This window comes from Macaca fascicularis, chromosome 11, assembly GCF_037993035.2.
Source record: "Macaca fascicularis isolate 582-1 chromosome 11, T2T-MFA8v1.1".
Classification (NCBI taxonomy): Eukaryota; Metazoa; Chordata; class Mammalia; order Primates; family Cercopithecidae; genus Macaca; species Macaca fascicularis.
The window spans coordinates 132291371-132318115 of record NC_088385.1 but is presented as its reverse complement, the minus strand read 5'-3'; the positions used below and the strand labels follow the sequence as shown (position 1 = coordinate 132318115).

Below are 26745 nucleotides of genomic sequence, written 5' to 3'. Positions count from 1 at the left end.
GTCTTAACCACTATGCCCTACTGCCCATACAGATGTCATGAGAGATGTTGAATCCTGATTACATTGACCCAGCCCTGGATCCTGCTGTGCCTGAAGCCAGTGATGAGAGATGGCTTTCTGTCACTTGCATCTGAAGAGTTCTGACTGACATAGTGCTATGCCAAAGCCAAATGAGCACTTTATTGAGCCCTACTCTGTAGTTGGGACCAAGGGGTGGGAGATACAGAGGAGGTGAAGGAGGAAGATTGCCATCCTCAAGGACCAGAGTGGGGCTGAGAAGACAGAACTCACATGTCTGGAGGTGCTAAGTAGAGTGTGCCGCACACGGAGGCCTGGGCCACTGGCCGAGTGTGTTAGTGCTCTACTGCTGCATGGTAAATTATCACACACTTAGCAGTGGAAAACAGACCGAGACTCTGTTGTGCTGGGGTGGGAGCAGGAGACAGGCACAGGGAGGCTGCAGAGAGAAAGAAGGGGCAAGGGAGGAAAGGAGAGAGGGAGCCAGCACCTGTGAAAAGAGGAAACTAAACAGGGCTGGTTGCTGCCTCCTGCTTCTTAAAGGAAACCACCTGCCCATCCAGGGCCCACCTCCCCAGCCCTCAGTCCTGTTACTGTGTGCAGCGGGTTCCACACCTGAAGGGGCTATATGACCCAGGCCTAATCAATCAGCATATTCCCTCCTCCTGGCCAGTGATTGGCTCAGGTTTGGTCATATGATCCAAATAGCCAATAAGCTTCAAGATGGGGACTCAAGTTGAAACTACTTGGGGGAAATCTTTCTTCCCGTCTTAACACTGTGAGGACATAAGCCTGGAGCTGAAAGAATTCATCTTGCCATCATTAGAGGAGAGTCCATCTGAGAATGTCAACACAGAGGAAGGCAGAGATGAGATGGAGAGAGAGAACACTGATAATGTCATCAGAGCATCTGGATCCAGCCACACCTGAAGCTAATCCTAGCATTGGAGTTTTCAAAATGGTGAGCCAATTACCCCTTTTCTGCTTGAGCCATTTGGTGTTGGGGTTTCTGTTACTAGTAGCCAGCAAAATATTTAGTTATGATTGAAAAAAAAAAAAAGTGGATGCCAAAAACAAGGGGACCAGGCCCCGGAGGTAAATAGTGAGCAGGGTTGGTGAGACTGATAAGCACAGAGCCTACAAAATGGAAACTGGGTCCAAGCCTCGTGGTGCCACTTGACAACCACTCCCTTTTACTCTCCCAAAAACCCAACATGACTTGTGATCTCAGTGTTTGAGCCAGGGAAAGAAAGAAAGAAGTAGGAGGGAGTCCCAAGATGAAATCGTTTGGAAATAGTCCCAGAGCATAATGAATTGACTAACACCTGTTTCTCCCCTGGAAGTCATCTAATGAAATTATTAGACCATCAATTTACCACCGTGATGGCCAAGAGTGCTCTTTAATGGGATAAACCGTGACAACAAAGCCAGAATTCCACTTGTAATATGCCTTACACACCTTTATTTTTTGTTTGTTTTTGTTTTTTCTTCACTGCAACCTCCGCCTCCCGGGTTCAAGCGATTCTCCTGCCTCAGACTCCTGAGTAGCTGGGATTACAGGTGTGCACCACCATGCCCGACTAATTTTTGTGGGTTTTTTGGTTTTTTGGTTTTTTGGTATTTTTAGTAGAGATGGAGTTTTGCCATGTTAACCAGTCTGGTCTCAACCTCCTGACCTCAGGTGATTTGCCTGCCTCAGCCTCCCAAAGTGCTGGGATTACAGGTGTGAGCCGCCATGCCTGGCCATTAAACACCTTCTTTAACAGGCCTTTACTTATGATTCTCTTTAAAGTTTGGACACACATTGGCAGGAAGCTTTTAGAAATCATTTGCACTAATCTAAAATGCAGTCATGGCTCAGAGTAAAAGAATCTCAGCTCCTCAAAGCCAGCTGAAGCTTCTGAGGCCTAATCAGACAGGCTCCTGATCATCTTTGCTGTGTGTTCACTGCCTGTCTGCTGGATGGTCAGAACCCTTCTCATGTTTTGCGCACACATGGTGCTCAGGCACAGTGAGAGAAGAGCAAGAAGGGAAGGAGGAAGCTGGTGAGCCAACGTCCTGTAGTCATTGGGCTTTCACCAGCCAGCGCCCAATGCAGACCCACCTGCCGCCCCTACTGAGCCCAGCAAAAGGAGCTGCCCTCGGCACGATCTTCCAAATCCTCATCCAATGATGTCACTGCTCTGGGCACCCTTAGAATGTGGTCCATGCCCAGCACTGCGATCCCACCTGCTCTCCCACTCTCTTGCCACCTGTATTAGTCAGGGTTCCCCAGAGGGACAGAACTAAGAGGATAGGTAGATATAAGGGGAGTTTATCTTAAAGTATTAACTTACACAATCACAAGGTCCTACAATAGGCTGTCTGCAAGCTTAAGGAGCAGGGAAGCCAGTCTGAGTCTCAAAACTGAAGAACTTGGAGCGTGATGTTCAAGGGCAGGAAGCATCAAGCGCGGGAGAAAGACGTAGGCTGGGAGGCCAGGCGGATCTCACCTTTTCACGTTTTTCTGCCTGGCAACTGATTAGATGGTGCCCACCAGAATAAGGGTGGGTCTGCCTTCCCCAGCCCACTGACTCAAATGTTCCTCTCCTTTGGCGACACCCTCACAAACACACCCAGGATCAATACTTTGCCTCCTTCAATCCAATCAAGTTGACACTCAGTAGTAACCATCACACCCCCATATTCTCCAAATAGCCTTTCTCGTTCCTGTAGTTCAGTTCATTCCCGTCTCAGGACCTCTGGCTGGCTGGTCATCCGACGATCTTCACATGGCAGTGTCAGGCCTCCCAGGCTTCGGCTTCAGTGTCACCTAAAGGAGGCCCCCGACCACTGTGGCTAAAGAGCATCCTGTCCCATCGGACCTCCTCTTGTTTCCTGTTGGCCATCTGTCCGCCTCCATGAGGCATACCCTCTGTGGTGCAAAGAGTTCAACTACCCTGGTGATCACTGGGTCCGAGGATAAGCACAGATATATCCGTTGGACACCTGAGTTAGTACCTGGTCCCCGGGCTCTGCAGAACACTGAAGAAAAGCCACTTGATTGGGACACAGAGCTGTCACTGAACTGAAAACCACTGAGGGCACAGGCTGAGGTCCGGTGGCCATGAGCAGCTGCACTTGGTCAGTGTTCTGTGAGAACAGGGAAATCGCCCTGCTTGCCTGCCTGTCTGAATGGGCATTGGGCTTTCGGGATTCAACTTGGACTAGAATAGAAACTACATTCTGACATCCTCACAGCTCTGTTCTTTGGGGTTTGGGGATTTGGGGTTTGTTTTTTGAGACAGAGTCTTGCTCTGTCACCCAGGCTGGAGTGCAGTGGTGCAATTGCAGCTCGCTGTGGCCTCAACCTCCCAGGCTCAAGGGATCCTCCTGTCTTAGCCTCCTGAGTAGCTAGAACTACAGGTGCACGCCACCACACCCAGCTAATTTTTAAAAAACTGTTTGTAGTCAGGATCTCACCGTGTTGCCCAAGCTGGTGTCAAACTCCTGGACTCAAGCAACCCTCCTGCCTTGGCGTCCTCCCAAAGGGCTAGGATTACAGGCGTGAGCCACCATGCCTGGCTCTTTCGGGTTTTGATAGGCATGCATTCTCAGCTGTAAAGGCACATACACACACTCATATTCACACACATATGTTCACACACGTACACATACATTCACATACACACATAAGGCCAAAGTTGTAAAAACCGACACGTTTGCCTCACAAACCTCACAGTCCACCCTTCAAAATACAGAGATGCAAACACAAGCAGCATCGCCTCTGCACACGTGTACACGCATGCTCCACCCCAGCCGATTTTCCAGCTCCCGGGCAGCAGGACCCAGCGGGGTAACCCCCATCCCAGGTCAAGCGAAGCAGCAGCCACCCAGGAGTCAGGCACAGAAGCAGCCAGATTCCTTCATTCCTGTGGGAGGGGCTGCAACTGTCCCCCATCACCATTCCCCACCCTTCCTTGTCACAGAGCCATCTCTACCCACCACGAGAGTTCTGGGAGGGCACCCATCACCCTGCTGGGCAGCACATCTCCCCGCCTCCTACACAGCTGATTGCAGTCGGGTGACAAGGTTGTGGCCAAGGGGGTGAGGGTTAAGGTTAGGTCACCTCTTCCATGACTGTGATGAGCCAGCATCTTCCAAGTGGACAAGACCTGCACACCAGTGGGGGAAGCAGCCATTTGGAAGCCCAGGTCCTTGGGTGACCTTGCAAAACAAAGCCACCTGCCCACCCCGGCCCACCCATTCACCTGAGTGGTGACAGGAGGGAAGACACGTTCCTGATTGAGCCAGATTTGGGGACACCTGTTAGAGCAGCCCAGCTTGAACCTAGTGACAGATTATCCCCATAAGTCCGCACGTGACAGTCCCTCTGAAGGCTTGAGCCTATCACGGGGTAGGATGCGGCTGGGTCCTCAAAGGCAGTTTTATTCCCCATGAGCCCTTCTCCTGGGCGTTTGCAGACTCGAGGGAAGGGGCTCTTCTGCTCACCTACAGCCATGGTGCCAGGGGTGTTACGACATCAGGAAGATGCCTTTCCTAAGGAGTGTGGGTTTCAGGCCGTCTGTTTGAGAAACAGATGAGTGAGCCAACCGAGGCGCTATCCTAGAGGGCTCAGATGCCACTGCGGGGACAGGTCAGTGGCTGCCTGCAGCTGGAGTTGATCAGTTCAGCTCCAGTTGAGAATCCTCCCAGGCGAGAAGGTGGAGCTGGGCAGCCCGAGCGTGAGAAGGAGGCCTCCAGCCTGGAGAAGTTTCCTGGAGGTGGGCAGGAAGGACCTGGAGGAGGACCAGCTGCTCAGAGACCTGCTGGCCGTGGGAGACAGCAGAATCCTGGCAGCCCCAGCCAGGCTGCGTGGCAGATCCTGATGCCTTTAGAAGCTCCTGATGGGACAGGCCTGGTGGGGAGCTGGAAGAGACGAGAAGGCACGGTGCAGCCCACGGCCATCTCAAAGATGAAAAGGCAGCTGGCTGGCAGGTGGTGGGTTTTTGAGAGTAATGCTCAGGCCAAGGAACGTCAAAAGCAGCCTCAGCACCACGTGCACTCAACTGGCTGTTGTTCCAGACCATCTGTTTCTCATTAATGAAGTTGTCCGGCAGGGCTTATTAATAAGGATGCGTGGGCTTATTCAGCCTGGGCCGTCTTGCTGGAACTAAAGGGCATACTGATTAAGCTGTAATGACTCCTCAGGCACTGTCAACATGAAGGGAATCTCCAAGCACCCGGTGAGAGGAGAGGACCTTGCAGGCCCCAGGCCCGACCTGAACCCTAAGGCCCCCAGGCCACTCACAGGGGAGGATAATCCCAGCCCAAGTGTCATCAACCAGGGTTCCCTGCTGCTCCCAACAACCACCATCCACTTCTTCTTGGCCAACAGGACCAGACTGTGTTTGCAAAGTGAGGTCAGCAGAATAGCAGCCCCCGAAGATACCCACATCCTAATCCCTGGAACCTATGAATGGGTTAGGTTACACGGCACTGCGTTAGGTTACATGGCTCTGTGGGTTAGGTTACATGGCGCTGCATTAGGTTACATGGCGCTGCATTAGGTTACACGGTGCTGTGGGTTAGGTTACACGGCGCTGACTTAGGTTACATGGCACTGTGCGTTAGGTTACACAGCACTGTGGGTTAGGTTACAAGGTGCTATAGGTTAGGTTACATGGTGCTGTGAGTTGGATGTGGCTTGTCCATGCCAAAACTCATGTTGACATTGATACCCAATGTAGCAGTGCTGGGAGGGGTCAGATCCCTCCTGAATACATTAATGCCCTCTGTAGGGGGTGAGTTTTTGTGGTCACTTGTGCCTCGTGAGAACGGATTAGTTCCCAAGGGCGCGGTTGTTGAAGGGTCTGGTTTCCTCTCACCACGTGATCTCTGCATGCACCTGCTCCCCCTCCATGTTATTCCCTGAGTGGAAGCAGAGTGAGGCCCTCACCAGATGCAGCTGCCCACTCTTGGACTTTTCAGCCACCAGAATCATGAACCAAATGAACCCCTTAATAAATTATTAACTTATAAATCACCCAGCTTCAGGTGTTCTGTTGAGCAAAACAAAATGGACTAAGACGTGGTGAGGGGGAATGAGGGCTGCAGATGGAATTACGGTTGTTAATCAGCACATATTAAAATAAGGAGATTATCCTGACTTACTCAAGTGGGCCTGCTGCAACCACAGGGGGTTCTTACATGTGAACATGGCAGGTGGGAGTGTCAGCGTCAGAGAGCTGCAGCGGAAGGAGGGTGTGACCGGCCACTGCTGAAGACTAACAGGACACCACCAGACAAGAAACACAGTGGCCTCTAGAAGCAGGAGAAGGCAAGAAAATGGATTCTCCCCTGCAGATTCCTGAAGGAACACAGCCCTGCTGTCACCCTGATTTCAGCCCAGTGACACCCACAGCCGACTTCTGACCTCCAGGACTGTAATTAGGGCTGTGTTAAGCCACTGCCTTTGTGAAAATTTGTTACAGCAGCTGTCGGAAACTCACAAAAAGGGAACAGGTCCTGTTTGAAATACTCAAGACCCCCAGATGCCCTTGCAGCAAAGGTGGCCTCGTGCCCCCATGCCGGCTGGTGAGCCCCAGCAGATACTGCTGGCTTTCCAGAAAAGCCCTCATTTTGTGGATAAAAAGGGATGCACTCCAGAGCTGCAGCTTTCTGCCTTTACCCAGCCCCCTTCTCACTCCCACCTTCTTCCTGCCTAGAGCACGGATGAAAGACTAGAGGTGGGGCAGCCACCCAGGGCCAAGATGATGACTGCCACATCCTGAGGACAGCAGAGTACGACAGACAGGAGCCAGGACTGCTGCACTGTGGAGTCGCTGCCTGGCCCCAGGAGAATGGACTGCCTCCAACTTCCTGTGACGTGAGAGCCATAAACGCTGCTGGGCTGAGCCTGGATTCCATGGCATGCAGCCAGACACAACCAAGTGACATGCAGCTCTTGCGATGACAAGAAAGGAGCTGGCGTCCAGAAACCTGGCTGGCGCTGGGTGTTGGGGAGTCTCAGGGTGAAGGGGGCCCAGGGTGCTGGCTTCACACGGAGCAGCGCCCGGCCAGTTGGTCACAAGGGAATGTGGGTAAGTACCAGGGCCCTGGGAAGTGCCCCCAACAATTCGAACCACACAACGCCAGGGCATAGCTGTTGGCGGGCGCACAAGCACCACCAGCCTCACACACGCACATGCAGTCTCCCCCATCAGAGAAAACTTTGCACAAGCACACTGCACACGCATTGTGGGTGCACGCGCACATCTGTATATATTTATTGCATAAAATTCATCATAGCACTTTACCCCGTATTTTTATAATCCAAAAGGAAAACGATTCAAGAAAGGATTTCATTGTGCTCAGTTTCAAAAAATATAAAAATGAACATCAGATTACAGATACAAGTTCATATGCTGAACTGAATGGTACCTACCAACTGCCTGGCTATGGAAACCCGTGACTTGACTTAGGGGTGGGGTGCTGATGACATGATCTCGACAGGGACCCCCTAGCGACTCTCAGGCGGAGGCAGCGCAGGGATGCGGTTCCTGGTGAGGAGGACCCTCGGTGACCGCGCTGCCTGGGCTCACGGCTGGAGGGCTCACCCATGAGGGACACAGGTGGACACCCGCTGCGTCACACGCCTAAGTCACATTAGAAACATGTAAAGCCATTCAAAGTCTGTGCAATGAAGAGATCCTGTATGAAATCCACTCGTTCCTCGGAGGGAAGCTGGCCCGGAAGCGCGCGCTCGTTGAAGAGTGACGCACGGTCCTCCAGGGCCTACATTCCATCCGTGACACAGACGCACGAGCACCCAGACCACCGGTCCTAACAGCAGCTGTGAAAAGTTGTGTCAAGTCACGGGGGTTCCTTTGTAACAGCTAAAGCCCAAAGGCATGCTGGACCCTGAGGGAAAACAGGAGAGCCTGAGACGGGAAGGGAAGAAAGGGATTTGCACCTTCACAGAGCAAAATGGGACGACGGGAGGGGGAGGCTGAAGACAAGACCTTGGCTCAGGAGTATGTGTCCTCAGCACCAACCAGCCGCACTGTTCCCACTGCACTGTGTGTGCAAAGACACACACTCTCACCACGGTGCCACACGTGCAGCCCAGACACTCCCTGTCTGAAGGCCAGAATCCCGCTCCAGCGTGCGGAAGATCCCCGTACCCACCAGATTTAACGACAAAACAGAGAAACGATCCCTCCCCAAGCCTACAGAATACTTGGTGCAAACATCCTTTTACAACAGCTGTAGGTTTCTATGTAATTTCTTGAGCACACAAAAGGAACAGTACACACAGGTACAGCTGAGTGACACGCCAGCCAGTCCGACTCAGAAGCCCTGCAGCTCAGGGATGTCCCGGTACAGATCCAGGGTCTCAGGGTTCGAGAAAGCACCTCCTTGCTCCACAGCTTTTCCAGCGATGATCTGTTTGACGGCAACTTCCACTTTCTTGCCATTGAGCGTATACTGAGAGGGAAAGGTAGAAAAACAAGAAACGGCATTTAAACCTGAAGAGGGGAGAATCCACAGCCCTGGGTATATCCAGGCCCCAAAGGCCCGGCTCCACCTGGAGCGCCAAGAGCAAATGGGTCTCAGCTCCCAGATGCCCCTCTTCCCACCAGGTCTGCAAACATGCACCGAAGTACGCTGAACTCTGTGTGTGGGGGATAAAACCTGCTCTGAAAGGCAATTTCGAGGCCCGGTGCTGAAACCCAACGCTAACCCCCTCCAAACCCCGCCCCCCGCCCCCCCGCTGCCACTGGCATGGCTGTTGAGAAAGTGCGGCTATTTCAAAGATGCCCAGAGGTCACCATGAGCATGTTCATTTTTCTAACGCTGCACACTCCACTGGGCCCCGTTGGGACCCGCCACGTGCCACATCCAAGGTGGCCTCGAGAGGGCCCTCCAGACACCCCACTGACCGCGGCAGTGAATATTCCAGATGGGAGTATTAAAAAAGAGTGTCTCTCAGGGTTCAGGGTCTGCCTGACCAGGATAAAAATGCAGGCATAGATCATTCCTAAATCCCAGCAGGCACCCTGGGCAAGAAAGTTTTCAGGGAAGATGTGGCTTCTGCCACCCCATCTGGGGGATGCTGGGTGAATTCCTGAACCTGAGTTCATTTCCTTGAGTGAAAGGGGGAGGTGCCAGCACTGAGGCTGTAGGGCTGTGAGTCAGGGTGAATCAGTCAGGGCACACACAGCTTCACAAGCGCCTAGCTACTACGTTTTATGATTTTACTTTTATTTGTACTTTTTTATACTTCTCTATATATTTTATCACGTTATTCTATGATAAAGACCAGTTATTGCCATTACTTCAGAAGTGGCCCAGCTTCCTAGAACTAGAGGCAAGAGCGTCCTCAAGGTACCAAGAACTCCTTCTCCTCGAAGCCAGCCAGCTGCACGGGACAGCGCATTCCTTCTTCTCACAGTCGGGCCCTTTCCAAACACTCAGGGCTCCCTCTAAGATTCATGGCACATGTATTTCACCTTGAATCCAAATGAGCCCTTGGCAGTGTTGGTGTGTTGTGGGCTAGGAAATCTCAGGAGCAACAGAGCCCAGTAATGCTCCTCTGCCCAAGCCCTCGATCACTGGCGCCTTTTTTTTTTTAACCTGAGATATAATTAAAATTCATTCACTTGAAAAATTCAGTCGACGTGTGAACTAATTAAGGATCTAAGAGCCGACTTCCTCCCAAGGGCCTGCCTGTCACTTCATGTGGTGTCGCTGGCCCTCCCACCGTGAGACGCAAATGTCTTGCCTGCTCTGTGCCCCACTACGCTTCACGCAGGGGTCCACGTGCAGCTCACAGGAGCTAATACCGCCACCTTCCACCCACTGGCCAAATACAGCAGCATCCTCTTAAAAGAAATCCTGCTACCGTTTCCTCTGGGGAGAGAGGAAAGGTAGAGGAAAGGGAAAGAGAAAGGAAGAAGCCGCTGTCCCCCTCTCCCCCTGCCCCCCTCCCCCCAACCAGCTCCTGCACGAGGCCTCCCCAGGTAGACAGGAGCCCAGCAGCCTCCTGTCAGGAAGGGCCAGACATCCCAGCCATGACCCAAGCAAAGGCCAGCTGAACTTGGGACAGCCATGGCTGTCTGAGGGCTACAGGTGGGAAGCCCTCAAATGCCAGGAGTCCATTCCACTTGGCCATGACCCTCCCAGGGTCCCCAGGTCTTTATTCTGGGTGAGCAGAAGGCGGAGCTGACTATGGACACCACTTCCTTGGGCAGGACCCCTCATCTCTCTGGGTTTCCTCATCTGTAAGATGGGTGTGAGGAAGACAAGCTTGTCCCACCTCACCGGGCTCAGAGGACTAGCCTCCCACGCCCCATTCACTCACCAGACACCAAAAGCACCTGCTGTTTGCCAGGCAGTCAGCTGGGCTCCGAAGAAAAGGAGGTAAACCCACAAGGTTCCTGTCCTCAAGTGGCCTCCGCTCCACACAGAAAGATGTGAACATACACAAGAACTCACCCTCAGTCCCCCCATGGCAAACACTGTCAAAGCTAAAGATGGATGCCAGGACATCGTTCAAACAGGAAATGCAGGGAAAGCCTCTCTGACTTTTGCACAGAGGGCAGCTGAGATCAGGTGTGTGGAAGGGCTTTGCAGGGCACGCAGACCTATTCTGAATGAAGGCTGACGGTGAGCAGAGGCAGCACAGAAACCGAGGCATGGGGACTGCATTCTGGGCACCCTGTGGCCCACGGCACCCACCAGAGAGGCTCTGTTGTCAACCCATCTTAGAGATGGGGAAACTGAGGCTTGGATGCTGAGTTGCCCAAAGTCATGCCTCAGGGGTAGAGGGGGGGGCCAGGGCTACGTGACAGAGCCCCTGTGCATAAAGACCCTCAGAGGACCCGCTGTGAAGGCTGGCGGCAAGGACTGTGCCGGCCAGAGCCTCCCGAGTCCCCCGGGGCCGCTCACTCCATTAGTGCCGCATCACCACCCTGAGCTGTGGCGGGTGGGCGAGGGGCTCCTCTCCCTATGTCACAGGCCAGAGACAGGACCGGTCTTACTCAACACGAGGAGTGGGGCTGGCTCTGGGCCCAGATCTCTCCTGAGCACTCGCCAGGAACCCCTTAAATGCTGAAAATGGCACTGGCTTCCCAGGGAACAGAAGCGGCAGTGTCTCTCCATGCAGAGACAGAGATGGGCCGCCACTTATTCCCACCACTCGGATGCGCCCCGGGCTTAGGCTATTCTCGGGGTGGTGAGGGAGGGTAGCCCACTCCCCACAAGCACCATGTGAAGGGTCAGACCCGCAACAGGCTCTCCTGCCTCAGCAAGGCCCTGGGACTTTGCAGATGAGACCTCAGTTGTCCTGTTCTGACCCTGAAGTGGGTCCAGTTCCCGAATGGGCAGACTGGGGCCACGCCATGTCACCTCCCTGTGGATGCTGGGCCCCTCCCTAGCTCGGCAACCAAAGAGGTAAATCCACTCCTAAGCCTGCCACGAGGGCCCGAAAATAAAAGGGCATTCCAAAATCTGGAGGAACCCTCCAAAAGACTTCCCAAATGGACCCAGGAGAAGCCCCTATCTGGGGAGAAAAAGGGCCCAGAGCCCCGCTGGGAGCCCCGGCCGCAAGCCCACAAAAGCCAGGACGACCAGGGAAAGAAACGTGCTGAGTTTTCGCCCTTCATAATAAATCGTCCCACTACCCTCGTGATCAGATATGGTTTGGTAATAATTGTTCTGGCAGCAAAAGACCCAAGTTCTTTTTCAATAATATAAAGCCAAGGGGACAAAGTCAAATTCCAGTTCCCTAAAATGTTCCAGATGAGACAGCACTGATTCACCAAAGGAAAACCTTAGACCCTCATCAGGAAAAGACAGTAAGGGTCACTGATTCAAGAAGTACCTTCTTGGAGAGCACCAATGTCCCCACAGAGAGCCGCCAAGAGTCACCAACCAAAAAAAAAGAGAGAAAGAAAAAGATGAAAAAAGAGAGAAAGAAAAAGATGAAAAAAGAGAGAAAGAAAAAGCCCCAAGCTGCAGGGCTCTTCCCACGCAAAACCAGAACGCAAAGGAAACGTGTGGACACCACAAAAGGGAACCAACACCGCAGATGTGGACAGAAGCCGGGAGGAGGAGGAACAGGGTCCCGAGTGGGAGTCAGCGCAGACGTGGACAGGCGCCGGGAGGAGGAGGAACAGGGTCCCGAGTGGGAGTCAGCACAGACGTGGACAGGCGCCGGGAGGAGGAGGAACAGGGTCCCGAGTGGGAGTCAGCACAGACGTGGACAGGCGCCGGGAGGAGGAGGAACAGGGTCCCGAGTGGGAGTCAGCACAGACGTGGACAGGCGCCGGGAGGAGGAGGAACAGGGTCCCGAGTGGGAGTCAGCACAGACGTGGACAGGCGCCGGGAGGAGGAGGAACAGGGTCCCGAGTGGGAGTCAGCGCAGATGTGGACAGGAGCCGGGAGGAGGAAGAACAGGGTCCCGAGTGGGAGTCAGCGCAGATGTGGACAGGAGCCGGGAGGAGGAAGAACAGGGTCCCGAGTGGGAGTCAGCGCAGATGTGGACAGGCGCCGGGAGGAGGAGGAACAGGGCGCCGGGAGGAGGAGGAACAGGAGTCCCGAGTGGGAGTCAGCGCAGATGTGGACAGGCGCCGGGAGGAGGAGGAACAGGGCGCCGGGAGGAGGAGGAACAGGAGTCCCGAGTGGGAGTCAGCGCAGATGTGGACAGGCGCCGGGAGGAGGAGGAACAGGGTCCCGAGTGGGAGTCAGCGCAGATGTGGACAGGAGCCGGGAGGAGGAGGAACAGGGCGCCGGGAGGAGGAGGAACAGGAGTCCCGAGTGGGAGTCAGCGCAGATGTGGACAGGCGCCGGGAGGAGGAGGAACAGGGCGCCGGGAGGAGGAGGAACAGGAGTCCCGAGTGGGAGTCAGCACAGATGTGGACAGGAGCCGGGAGGAGGAACAGGGGTCCCGAGTGGGAGTCAGTCTTCCAGGGATGGTCAGGGATTGCACACCGTGGCCGTGCTGCAAGCACTCTTCCCAGCCCCCACTCCTGGACAGGTTGTTTTGAAGATGCTGAAATAACTTTTAAGGCAAAGAGAATGATCTATGGGTTTCAAAGTCAACGGCATCGCATATTTCAACATTCCCCAGGAAGCAGCCTCTCCTGGTAAACCCTGTCTCTGGTGATACGTCACAGACTCAGCCCTGCTCCGGCAACCACAAAGTCAGCTTCCCCGGGAACCCAATGAGTGTCTGCTCCCATCTTCTCCTTAATGAACAGCCATTCCGTGGGCTTCACATACAGCCTGCCATTGTCTGTTTAAATTGTTGTGTGCATACACACACACACACACACACACACACACACACAGAGAGAGAGAGAACAGCTTCTGTCAGCTTGCAGGGCACCCGTTTTGTAAGCAATGCAAATGAAAGCTGTGATCCAATCTGGGTGAACCCCCTCCTCCCCGACTTAGAATCGAAGCAGAGTGTACTGGGGCCAGGGGCTGGGGGATGACCACACAGCCTTCAGAAGTCCTGCCTCTAGAAAGAGTCAAGTCTTGTATGTACCGGAAGAACTTAAAAGGCAAGAGCAACGCTTCCCAGCAGCACTTTAAAAAAATTAAAATTGGCTGGGTAGAGTGGCTCATGCCTGTAATCCCAGCGCTTTGGGAGGCTGAGGTGGGCGGATCACCTGAGGTCAGGAGTTTGAAACCAGCCTGGCCAACATGGCAAAATCCCGTCTCTACTAAGAATACAAAAACTAGCCAGGCATGCTGGCATGCGACTGTAGTCCCAGCTACCAGCTACTCAGGAGGCTGAGGCAGGAGAACTGCTTGAACCTGGGAAGCGGAGGTTGCAGTGAGCTGAGATTGAGCCACTGCATTCCAGCCTGGGTGACAGAGACTCAGTCTCAAAAAAATAAAATAAAAAATAAAAAGTTAAAATTAATGTTCTCATTAAAAATTTTGAGAACACACTAAAACCACAGGTTAGCAGGGAGAAGCCAGCTGGACCTGCAGGGCTGGGCCCGCTAACCCTCCGAACATGGGTATTTAGCAGAAGCTGCTTTAAATGCAGTCTTAGGAAGGGTAGGAAAAAGGATGGCAGGGAGAGGGTGGCGTTGCTAGGCAACGTGGACAAACGATATATAAAGCACCAGCAAGCTGCTCAGATGTAAGCGCCCCTCAACATGTGGGCTCGTGGGGCGATGGCTGCGGTCTCCTCGCTGGCGGGAGATGGCCATACCGGGATGCCCTTGGTTTCCAGGATGAGGCTGGGCACGTGTCGCGCAGACAAGCCCACGCGGATGGCGTCACGGATCCTCTTAACCAAGTCAGGCTGGAAGGCGTGCCCGGAGGCCATCTTCAGGAAGAGGATCACCCTCTCCTCCCTGAACTTGTTATACTGGGGGACACACAGGCTGTCCTCCACCTCCTCGAAGGATTCCACTGTGGAGACAGGGGAGGGCGCACATTCACGCAGGGGGCCCCTCAGTGTGGGGTCGGGCCTCACAACAACCTGGCCGAGCAGGTGGGGCAAGCTGGGTGCCCCAGGCCTACCAGGGATGCCTGTGTTCTCCCAGCCCACCCAGGAGGAGTGCCTTGGAGGGACATTTGCTGAGGAAGCCATTTCACGAGCAGAAGAAAACCCATCACTGGGGGGGCAGACACAGCTTCAGCTTTGGCAGGATGGGTGATGTTCTACCAGGAGGCCAGATGTGGGCCTTACTTAATGAGAAGTTAATTCAAGATGAAAAAAAGGACCTGGCTTGGTGGTTCACGCCTGTAATCCCAGCACTCTGGGAGGCTGAGGTGGGACGATCACTTAAGTTCAGGAGATTGAGACCAGCCCGGACAACATAGGGAGACTTTGTCTCTACAAAAAATTAAAAACTAAGTTAGGCATGGTGGCATATGCCTGTAGACAAAGCTACTTGGGAAGCTGAGGCAGGAGGATCGCCTGAGCCCAGGAGGTCGAGGCTGCAGTGAGCTATGGTTGCGCCACTGCCCCCCAGCCTGGACAACAGAGTGAGACCCTGTTGGCCTCCCAAAAATGGAGGCAGGTAGCCGGGCACATTGGCTCACACCTGTAATTCCAGCACTATGGGAGGCCGAAGTGGGTTGATTACTTGAGCTCAGGAGTAGACCAGCCTGGCCAACAGGGCAAAACTTCATCTCTACAAAAAATACAAAAATTAGCTGGGCATAGTGGTGCATGCCTGTAGACCCAGCTACTCAGGAGGCCGAGGTAAGAGGATTGCTTGAGCCCAGGAGGCAGAGGCTGCAGTGAGCTGAGATCACGCCACTGCACTCCAGCCTGTGTAAGAGAGTAAGACTGTCTCAAAAAAAAAAAAAAAAAAATTGAAAAAAAGGAAGCAGGTGCCTGGGGTGGGGACTCCACTGGAGGGAGGAGCAAGGCTGGAATCAGACATCAGGATTTCTTTACCCTGGCCACACAAACGACCTTGACATAAATTTAGGACTCTGACCTAAGCACTAACGTACGAGGCCATCTAACCGACTCTGCGGCCTGGGCTGGGCCTGGGTCCCTGGGCTGGGGAGTTTGAAGGCCCACAGGTGACTCCACTGTGCAGCTGTGAGACCCACAGGCCTACACTCTCTGTGCTTGGTGTCCTGCATGGTGCTGTGTGACCTTCAGCAATCCTGAACCCTCTCTGTGCTTCTGGTTTCTTCAACCATAAAGAGTAGACGCAAGCTGGCCAGGCATAGTGGCTCACGCCTGTAATCCCACCACTTTGGGAGGCTGAGGCAGGCGGATCACTTGAGGTCAGGAGTTCGAGACCAGCCTGGCCAACACGGTGAAACCCCGTCTCTACTAAAAATACAAAAATTAGCTGGGCATGGTGGTGCATGTCTGTAATCCCAGCTACTGAGGAGGCAGAGGTTGCAGTGAGCCAAGATCACATGACTGCATTCCAGCCTGTGTGACAGAGCAAGACTCTGTCTCCCAAAAAAAAAAAAAAAAAAAATAGTATATAGACACAAGTAACCAATCTGGCAGAACTCACCAGGAGGATGAGCTATAATGAGGAAGAGGATGGGCAAAGGGACCTTAAAGACCCCATTCGAGGTTTTATGAGGACAGCAGTGTGGGCAAGGTATGTTCTGGAAAGGAGGTCAGGCTCACAAACATCCACTGTCACACCAGAGACCAAGGGGCCGGAGTTGTGCCAAAGGTGGGGCCTTTGGAAAGGGCCCCTGGGGCTCCCACCAGGACCCTCCTCCTTCCTGGAGACTGGAGAACACTCAGGGAGGGGAAGCACGTACCGATGTTATAGATTTCCGAGCTGCCAAACCGCACCCCGTTGGGGTTGAGTGTGCCGTCACTGGAAAGAGAGAAGAGGTCAGGGCCACACTGCAGCTCTGGAGTGAGGCAAGTCCCAGGGGTCCCACGGGAGGGCGGTCACCCCCTCTCCATTCCACATGGCACCCCCCAGGACTAGTCATGGACACTCCCCTCCCCAGCTCCTTGCCCTGCCACCCAACTCTTTCTCCCTCTCAGGTTAAAGCTCGACATCGAGGGAGGCACCTCTGTGCAGGAACATCTGTCACCTTCTCCCTTCCCACCTGCACACGTGTCCCCCATTGCGGGTGTGGACACTGCTGTGCCTTTGCCGTGGGGCCCCCACCCTGACACCCCCTACCCAAGAACCGCATCACAGGGCAGGGAAACGTAGATCATGCCAAGACCCAGCCCTTGGGAAGGAAGCTGGCACAGGGATGCCCCACCCCAGGAATGACACAGGAAGGGTCCAAGATGGGGGACGGTCAGCCATGTCGCAGACTGAGCAGAAAATGCTTCCTCGGAGGTGGTCTTCAGGCCCAGGGACGGCGTGTGCATGGGCACAGGGGTGGGGAAACATGGCACAGCAGCCGGTGGGTGTGAGAGGTGTGGACACCCTGATGCTGGAGTGGAGTGGGGTGCCCAGGAAGGCACTGACTTTTACAGAAAGCGCCTCCTCCTCCACCCCCATGCCTCCGGAAGGTGAGGCTGCAGAGAAGAGAAGCCGACTCCGCAGCCCTTACCTCCGGCCAAGCATGATGATGCCCCCAGTCTTGGGGTTGATTCTGCAGTAGTCGCCATGAGCCCAGATGCCTGCAAGGACAGCAGAGGTGCCCGGTCACCCCGAGGAGAAGGGGCCGTGACGGGCTGCCTGGACAGACGCTGGGAGCGGGTCCACAGACATAACTGGGGCCCAGACCGCAGGTCTGGCGTGGGGCTGGGGGCAGAAGGGAGCCAGACTGTTCCTGCCCCAAGGAACACGCCCTCTAGGGGGGCTGCTGCCCGGGCAGCTCTGACACAGCTGGTGAGGAGTAACGCAGCTCCTTGGGCACCAGCAGGGACCCGGGAATTCACAGAGTGCGGGACCAAGCTCAGGCAGGCCACTGGGGGTCAACAGGAGTGTCTGGAGACAACCCTGAGTATAGCACAGGAAAGAATGAGCCACGTCTTGGGAAGCAAGAGTGGCCAGGGCAGCGGAGGGCACAGGGTGTGAGAGGTTGGGGCCAGATCTTGGAATGGAATACACAAGCCCATGACCAGGAAGGAGGCTACTGCACCAGTCCCAGTCACGCAGGCTTGAACCAAAGCATTAGCCACATGTGCAGAGAGCTGATTAGCAGGTAAAACCCAGGGGATGAAGGAGGGGGAAGAGGAAAGAGCCAAGGGTGACAGCAACACAGTGTCAGCAGGCCACATGAGTGGCCACGTGTGCAGCTGTTCAGAGAAGGCTTGCGCGCTGGGGTGGCGCCGTGAAGCTGATCGACCAAAGGGATCAAACCCCAGCTTTGGATGCAGCATCTGAGGAGAGAGGTTCCTTTGCCACATCCTCTACCCAGGCGCCAAACAGTGAAGAGAAGCCACGCATCTGAGAGAGTCACCAAGGGAGCAGTTAACCAGCTGGGGGCCTCCTGCTGCTGACACCCACGCCCAGCCCTTGATCAGCCACACTGAGGGGAACTGGTCAAAAGTGCATCTCTGCCGCTTTGCAATGCTGGAAGTCATCTGCCTCAGCAGCAGGCTGGCCTCCTGCATTAACGCCCCGAAGATTCCCTGCGATCCAGGAAGGGAAAACAGTAAAGCGGCCAACTTCCGTGTCTTCACTGATGGGTGGCAGCCTCAAAAGGCATCTCTCACTCCCAAATCTCGACGTGTCTTCACTGACGAGCAGCAGCCTCAGAAGGTATCTCCTCCCCTCCAAATCTCGAGACACTTCCCCAGCACTTCTCCACTCTGAGGCAAGCGCTAACCCAAACAGCTTATGACTCAACAGCTACCTCGTCTATTCACGCGTTCATGTGACATCGTGAAGGAGACACTGCCACAAGCCACAACCGAGCCTTCTACGGGAACAAAGGCCAAGGGGACTGTGTATAGGAAGTGCACGGTCCCTGGGAGGCAGCTGAAGAGAATGAAATGAGCCCTACGCTAGTTATTCCGATGCAAAAAAAGAGAATTGCAGGCCTTCAGGTCTTTCCTCCCACCTCCCAAAGCTAGAGAACGAAACCAACTCTTCTCATTGGACTTTTAAAAGATTCACATACACAAGTAAGGAAAAAAAAAACCCCACTCCTAGGCTTGCAATCGATGTGCCCGGTTTCTGCAGGAACACATCTGCACGGCTACTCAGCAAACTGAGTTTATGAACGGCAGCCCCGGAAGGCGAGAGCTGCAAGCCTGTGCCGCTCACCTGGGAATCCGGCCTCATCCTGGAACTTGGTGCCAGCAGCAACATACAGTCTTGTTTGCCTGGAGTCAGATCTCCCTTGAACTGGATGGGAAATTTCTGGGGTTTAGGGCCATTTGTAGTACTGTGCCCTAATTACTGAGACCCCAGAAATGCAGAGAAAAAGGAAGATGTAAATCCACCCTGAAGAAATGTTCTTTTGTGGAAACTTCGCCCTGACACACTTTGATCCCTTGCAAAGCCGAGCTGAGAGGAGGAATCCACTAGTGGCTGGCTCCAGGGCACCAAAAAGGAAGCGGCTTGATGGCAAAACAAAGCTACAGAAGCTATGTCTTCCTTTCTACAGCAGACTGAACAGATTTAGATCCTTCTCATTCTTCAAGGCACTGACTTCAGCTCTGAGTCTCCTGGGAGCTGAGGCAAAAGTGGAAATACGGTGGGAACAGGTGACTGCCGATAACAGACCAGGCCTGTATGGAATGTGGCATCTGCAACGACCTAAATCTTAAGTCTCCTTTTACTTTCTTTTAAAATATTAAGTTTTTAAAAATAACAAAAAGCGGCCGGGCATGGTGGCTCATGCCTATTAATCCCAGCACTGTGGGAAGCCGAGGTGGATGGATCACAAGATCAAGAGTTCGAGACCAGCCTGGCTAACATAGTGAAACCCCGTCTCTACTAAAAATACAAAAATTAGCCAGGTGTGGTGGCGCACACCTGTAATCCCAGCTACTCAGGAGGCTGAAGGAGAAGCCGAGATCGTGCCACTGCACCCCAGCCCTGGGCAACAAGACACCATCTCAAAAAAATAAAAAGCCCTGAAGAAAACCAAAATGGGCTCATCATCTCACCACTCATATAAGCCCTTATTCACACCTATTATTCATTTATTCACACAATCACACATATATACTTCCCTTTTAAAATTTACACAAGGCTGGGTGTGGTGGCTCATGCTAGTAATCCCAGCACTTGAGGAGGCCGATGCGGGAGGATTGCTTGAGCTCAAGAGTTCGAGACCAGCCTGGGCAACATAGAGAGACCTCATCTCTACAAAAAATACAAAAATTAACCAGGCATGGTAGCACACACCTGTAGTCCCAGCTATTTAGGAGGCTGAGGCAGAAGGATCCTTTGAGCCCTGGAGATCAAGGCTGCAGTGAGCCGAGATCACACCACTGCACTCCAGCCTGGGGCCAGACGGCGACCCTGTCACTTAAAAAAAAAAAAAATTAAAATTTACATCAAAGGGATGCTATGTCCTCTGTTCTTAAACTTTCATTTTCACTTACTAACTTCTTGGGTATCTTTCCATACCAGCACATGGCCTGTTTACATTTTCACCTGGCATCATTTTTTAAGGTAACAATGTCCATAAACCCACTCCCAGTTGTGGAAAGGAAGGCTTGCTCTTGTTGCTTGGTTTTGCCATCACGCCATTTCCTATACAGCCCAGGAATCTCTCAGCGCTGGTGCTTGAGGAATGGTCTGAGTGCAGCCTGTGTTCACCCTGTCCATGATAAACAGCTTCAGATCTCATTATCTGATCTGCCTTTGTCTTTCCATATTTATTCATCTCTCTCACCTACGCCTAGGAAGTATCAGACGAAGCTACCTGTAAAACTGACTTCATGATAGGATTATTTAAAGAGAAGCAAAATCTTACTCTAAAGGTAAGAGGACTACAAAAACAAAGCAATGATTTCAGCTCTGAGTTTCCTGGCAGCCAAGGCAAAAATGGAAATACAACACATCACAAAGTACTTGTCTTCTCCAAGAAGTAATATCAGTTTCAAAGAGATTATCCTGAAATTAATCCTGAGAGACATCTATCACATGAACCCTTGCACATGTGACAAAAAAAAGTGACAGAAAAGAGTTTTCAAAGAGCAATGTTACAGAAGATGAAGGGCAGTCATTTCTTGGATGGATCCTCAAGCTGAGATTCTAATCCTTTTGGCCTCTCCTCCCAAGGCAGGGGTTCCTGCCCTCCTCTTTAGGGTCATCTGAAGAGTGTTTCTCTATATCCACTCTTGCTTTTCTGCATTCGTCTGTCTACACAGCTGCTCACAGCAGGAGCCAAGGTGGGGCACAGGTGCAGCAGGTATGCAGTGGAGGCTGAGCCACCCCTGGGGGGATGCCTCACGCTGCCGCAGAAAGGCGCTATTCCAGGCACAATGGCTTTTACGGTGACACGCAAACACGCAAGGCAGGAAGGATCCCTGGCAAATCCTACCACTTGCCGCTCTCTGATTCTCCATACGTGGTCTGTGCTAAACCAGATTACCTTTTGAGAGACTGCAGAAAGCAAGTACTGAGTATAAATAACTCTGGAACAGAAGGCTTGCTAAACGATGAATTATACAGCAGCAGTAACTCGAGACTGCTTATGAAATAAGATTAGAGGGAGGCAGGAATCAGAGCTTTAAATAAAAGACTTCCCTGCTTTGGGGCAAGGCACCACTCAAAAGATGACACCCAAGGGTGTCAGTCTATGTGAGAGTGACATGTCGGGTTGTAAATCCTTCCACCGCAAGAGCGCTCTTCCTCTAGCATCTCCATGAGGACTGGATGATGGTGAGAGACATGAAGGAAGAGACCCGAGCCAGACACCACTTCCACATGCCATTCCTCTTGAACAGGCAAGCATCACCCTGTTTCAGCGAGTGGGCCCTGCACCCTCCACCCTCCCACATGCAAACCAGAGGCTCCTGCCAGCTCCCAGCAGCAGGGGCTGGAGCCAAGACGCTCTGGGCAGAGGTAGCTGAGATTCAACTAAACCAGATTACAGTTGCACACGATAGCTTCAAGCTGAAGACAACACGATATTGACCAAAAATTCATTATCGCCCCACTGGCAGAATGAGCTATAGGCAGCTTCTCCAAGCCCTGGTGGTGGGGGAAGGAAGACGGGAGGGGCAGGATGGGAGGGGAGGGACAAGGGTACAGAATTAGACATAGAAGGCCCAGCCAAGGCAGAGGCTGGGCAGCTCTTTCTGCATCTCTCCAACCAACCTGGGAATTTGGAGAAATACGCCTTCCTGTACTTGTTGCCATTCTCATCATTCCAGAAGTGTGTGGGCTGGCAAGGGATCGGCTTAGTACACACCAGCTCGCCGCTCTCTCCCCAGACCGCCTTTCCTGGTATGGGAGAATTAAAAATAAGCCCAACGCACACCACAGCCACACACCCTGGCTTGTCTCTCTCTCTTTCTTAAGCTATTACTTATTATGCAACATTTCAGACATATACAAAGGTACAGAGATGGTCCACACCCACACACCTGTCATGGCAGCCTAATAATGCATTCCTCCCAGATGAAGTCCCCTCCCTGTGTGCTCCCCAAAATCGCTGTCTGGGATGTAGTGATTTGTTATTCCCATGTGTGTTAACATTTCTGCTCCATCCACACGCATCCCTGAATAGCATATGTCGTCACTGCATGCCTTTGAACACACACATACTGTCCTTCTACATGTCCCGCGTCTTCCTGTGCTCACTCAGCATGACATCTGGGTGGCTCGTTCGGGCTACTAGGACTCGCTGTGGTTCATTCATATTCACCACTTAGTCATTCTCCACCTGTGATCACGGAGTTTCTTCTTCCCAAGGATGGACATTTCTATTGTTCCCAATTTTGTTTTCCATTACAAATCATGGGGCTACAAACATTCTTGCGTGTATCACAAGTAAGTCTTCTAGGAGTGGAATTCCCAGATCACAGGGCACGTATCCATCTTCAGCTTCACTGACTACTCCCGCATTGCTCTGCGGACCAGCTGCACTGAGCCCTGCTCACCCCTCCTAGCACAGCTGGATTTCTAGCTGCCAGGCCCAGCACACCGGGAGACTATCCCTTTCATGACCAGGTTCTCAGAAGCTCAGAGCTGGCTGCTGCCTGTGTATCCAGCACCAGGGTTCGGATGCAGCGCAGCGACCACCCAGCTGCCCGCCGTGCCCGAGCACACAGGTCTCCACCTGTCCTCCAGCTCAACCCTGACCTCTCAGGGGCTGGGGATCAGGAGCCCGGTGGGTGTTAAGCCAAGCTGCGGGGAAAGGACATCACAATGCAAGTGACAGGGGCCTCCCCTCCGAGGGCTGTTTTGGAGAACTATCACCAAGCAAAGTTACACATCCGAGCGCTCCCAAGCTCCCAACTCACGCCTAATCACAGAAAGAAACAGTTGGCGGAGCCATCACCTTCCTCGTTCCACGCCTCCACGGCCATGCCCAGGTTCCGGGCCTGAATCTCCCCTTTATACACAGGAAGAGAAAAATTGTGGCCCATGAAGCAGGAGATGATGTCGGTGCCTCCTGTAAGCAATGGCAAAGGGAGATTCAAAATTCAGAAGCCCCAGACAAATTGCATTAAATTAGTGAGCAACAAAGGAGAAAGTGCCAAGAGGACAAAGATCTAGTCTCCCAGACACACACTACAACATCCCAGACAGGTGGGGCTTCTCTTCAGGGAGCAGTGGGAGAGGTGATACGGAATTTGGAATGAACCCCCATCTGGTAATTGACGTTTTGGCCGAGCCTTCCTGCTAGAGGATCCACTAAGTAAATGACCTCCTGTGGTCACACTGAAATTCAAGACTCAGGATCGTAGAAAATGGAAGCTTTGCCTGTGATATCCACCTGGCAGGCACTGCCTAGGCGGACCCGTGACATGGGAAGGCTCGAGTGCCGTGGTTTACGTGGACTTAATGGTTGGAAAAACAGAAATGTGGCCGGGCGCAGTGGCTCACGCCTATAATCCTAGCACATTGGGAGGCCAAGGTGGGCGGATTGCCTGAGCTCAGGAGTTCGAGACAAGCCTGGGCGACATGGCGAGACCCCATCTCTACTAAAAATACAAAAAATTAGCCGGGTGTGGTGGCACGTGCCTGTAAATCCAGTTACTTAGGAGGCTGAGGCACAAGAATCACTTGAACCCAGGAGGCAGAGGTTGCAGTGAGCCAAGACTGTACCACTGCACTCCAGCCTGGGCGACAGAGCAAGATTCTATCTCAAAAAAAAAAAAAAAGAAAAAAGAAAAAAAAAGTTCCCAGCTGCAAGACCGTGGAGTGTGATTTTCTTTCTTTCTTCAGGCAGCGAATAAAATGTGATGTCTTCTCTGCCATTTCATGTCACTGACTGACGTGTCCCAAGACAATGAGCGAGTCACGTTCGTTTCTGCCACCATCGAGATCTGAGCAGGGCTCCTGACCTCCTTCCTGCTGCTCTCCCTGCTGGTGGGAATGTCTCAGACCCCCCATCTCAGGCTGAGGAACCAACGGTGGGGAGGAAGGTTGGGGGGTCGGCCTCAGGCTTCGGGCAAATGGCACCTCTTAAAGAGGTGCTTTGAGAGTATGTTTTTAAATCACAAGGAGAAAAATCAGAACTACAAATGTGTAAAAAAATAAAATAAAAGTGACCCAGGCCAGGCACGGTGGCTCATGCCTGTAATCCCATCACTTTGGGAGGCCAAGGTGGGAGGATCACTTGAGCTTAGGAGTTCAACAGCCTGGGCAACATGGTGGAACCCCATCTCTACAAAAAATAAAAAAACACAGCTGAGCATGGTGGCGTACACCTGTGGTCCTAGCTCTTCAGGAGGCTGAGGTGGGAGGATCACTTGAGCCCGGGAGGTGGAGGCTACAGTGAGCCATGATCATGTCACTGTGCACTCCAGCCTGGGCAACAGAGCAAAACCCTGTCTTTAAAAAAAAAAAAAAAAAAAAAAAGTGACCCAAAGATTTCTATGGGCAGCAAAGGAATCAACTCTTAAGTCACATGAAGGGGAATTGAGGTGTGTACCCTAAACTACATCTGTGTAAAAAGGGGGTGCTCTCACCCCATTTACACACACTCACAAACACACACTCAAGCACACACACTCACCTACGCACAGAACATCTCTGAAGGAAACGACATCGGCTTCCTTGGGGAAGGAGGACAGCAGCAATGAGGATACCTTTGTGTACTCTGAATTTTTTTTACCACGTGCATGAACCATGTTCTAAAGCACGATTTTATGTTAAGAAAAAAGTTATGAGAAAAAATGCACTTGGGGGCCAGACACAGTGGCTCACGCCTGTAATCCCAGCACTTTGGGAGGCCAAGGTGGGTGGATCACCTGAGGTCAGGAATTCGAGATCAGCCTGACCAACATGGTGAAACCCCATTTCTATTAAAAATATAGAAAAATTAGCTGAGCATGGTGGCACATGCCTGTAATCCCAGCTACTTGGGAGGTTGGGGCACGAGAACTGCTTGAACCCAGGAGGTGGAGGTTGCAGTGAGCTGAGATCGCACCCACTGCACTCCAACCTGGCTGACAGTGCAAGACTCTGTCTCAAAAAAAAAAATTTTTTTCACTTGGAATCCACATATAATACATTCATATTATACACACACAAGTGTGCATGTACGCATCCATATATTCCTGTTTTTCACCTGCAAAAATGACCGCACCTTGTAATTCTGCAATCTGATTTTTTCACTCATCATGACCATGTTTCAATGTCCATCAGTGTATTTCTTCACTTCTAACGGCTTCATAAATTAAGAATGTGCCCTAAATTATTCAATCAATTTCCTTTTGCTGTGCATACAGGTAGCGTCTATTTTTTACTTATATAAACAATGTTGCAATATTTGTCCTTCCATACAGTGGATTCTCACTATTTGCGGATTCTGTTTTTGGGAATTTGCCTACTCACTAAAATGTATGTGTAACCTCCAGATCTATAATCTGGAGCTTATGCGGTCACTCTCAGACACTGCAGAGCAGTGAAAACCCGAAGTCACCCAGGCACATTCCCACCGAGGTCACACGAGGCGACACGGCCTCCCTGCCTCGCTCTCACACGCAGGAGACTGGGGCAGGGTGGGTTAGGGTGCTCTGTTCCTGGGCTTGGCATCGCAGCTCTGGCATCTGACAGTGGGGTGGCCTTGGGCAAGTCACTGAATGCTTCTGAACTGCATTTTCCCTTTCGCAAGATAAAAAATACAGAACCTGGCCGGGCGCGGTAGCTCAAGCCTGTAATCCCAGCACTTTGGGAGGCCGAGACGGGCAGATCACGAGGTCAGGAGATCGAGACCACCCTGGCTAACACAGTGAAATCCCGTCTCTACTAAAAATACAAAAAAAAAAAAACTAGCCGGGCGAGGTGGCGGGCGCCTATAATCCCAGCTACTCGGGAGGCTGAGGCAGGAGAATGGCGTGAACCCGGGAGGCAGAGCTTGCAGTGAGCTGAGATCCGGCCACTGCACTCCAGCCTGGGCGACAGAGCGAGACTCCGTCTCAAAAAAAAAATATATATATATATATAGAACCTACCAAGATGTATTGTTTTGGATTTTAAGACTATAATCGATGTGAGAGGTGTGTGTATATACATGTATTTCCCCCAGGAGCGAGGGTTCTGTATGGGCTGACTCAGAGTTCACAGTGACTTTGTGAAGCATCACTGCCTCAGATAATGAGAAGGCATTGTGTGTATTGGCTGCCCAGCGGACTGTGTCCTTGGGATGAATCCAAGCACTGGGCAGAGGTGTGCATACTTATGGGGCCGGCGGGGATGGCTGGAAGAACCGTGCCCCCTGGGGCCGTACCTGAGATGGAGCCCAGGAGGATGCTGCTCTTGATGCACCTGTAGACATACTCGTAGCTCTGGGCTTTCAGTGGGGAGCCAGTGGACAGGATCGTGTGGAGCATCTGAAGACCGTGGGTTTCCACTGGGGCGAACAATCACCAAAAGATTAAAACTAAACCCAGTGCCTGAAGCCTCACGCGCAAGCAGAAAATAGGATGGATTTAATTTCCTTGATTGGCAGTATGGGGAATGAATATTAAAGAGGCACACTCACCCGGCTTCATGGCCTTCTCTTCCAGCACCGACAGCCACTTGGCCCCAGTTACCAGGACAGTGATACTAGGGTGCAGGCGGGAAAGAAAACACCAGAAACCCTTCAAGGCTCTTGTACCAAAGCTTTCTAAAGTTAGGGATTTATTTCTGAAAAGTTTGCAAAACCCAAGAGAGAGCAGTTTTCTGGGTTGAACTCATA

The 26745-nt window shown here is 52.5% G+C and overlaps 1 protein-coding gene across 6 annotated transcripts in view; it reads right to left on the bottom strand.

Annotated features, from left to right (window-relative positions):
* Positions 1–7255: 7255 nt before the first annotated feature.
* Positions 7256–26745, bottom strand: part of AACS (acetoacetyl-CoA synthetase) — an 82016-nt gene continuing 62526 nt past the window's right edge. For 2 of the 6 annotated variants that reach the window (XM_074008386.1, XM_074008387.1), the window contains one exon: positions 7256–8487. In XM_074008386.1, the coding sequence (XP_073864487.1) occupies positions 8229–8487 (259 nt within the window). In that variant the 3' untranslated portion in view covers positions 7256–8228. Of the gene's footprint in view, positions 8488–14230; positions 14434–16272; positions 16332–17031; positions 17102–21707; positions 21834–22855; positions 23008–26292; positions 26416–26547; positions 26613–26745 lie in introns of all 6 variants that reach the window. The other 4 variants (XR_012420828.1, XM_045366345.2, XM_015430724.3 and 1 more) reach the window with 4 other exon arrangements.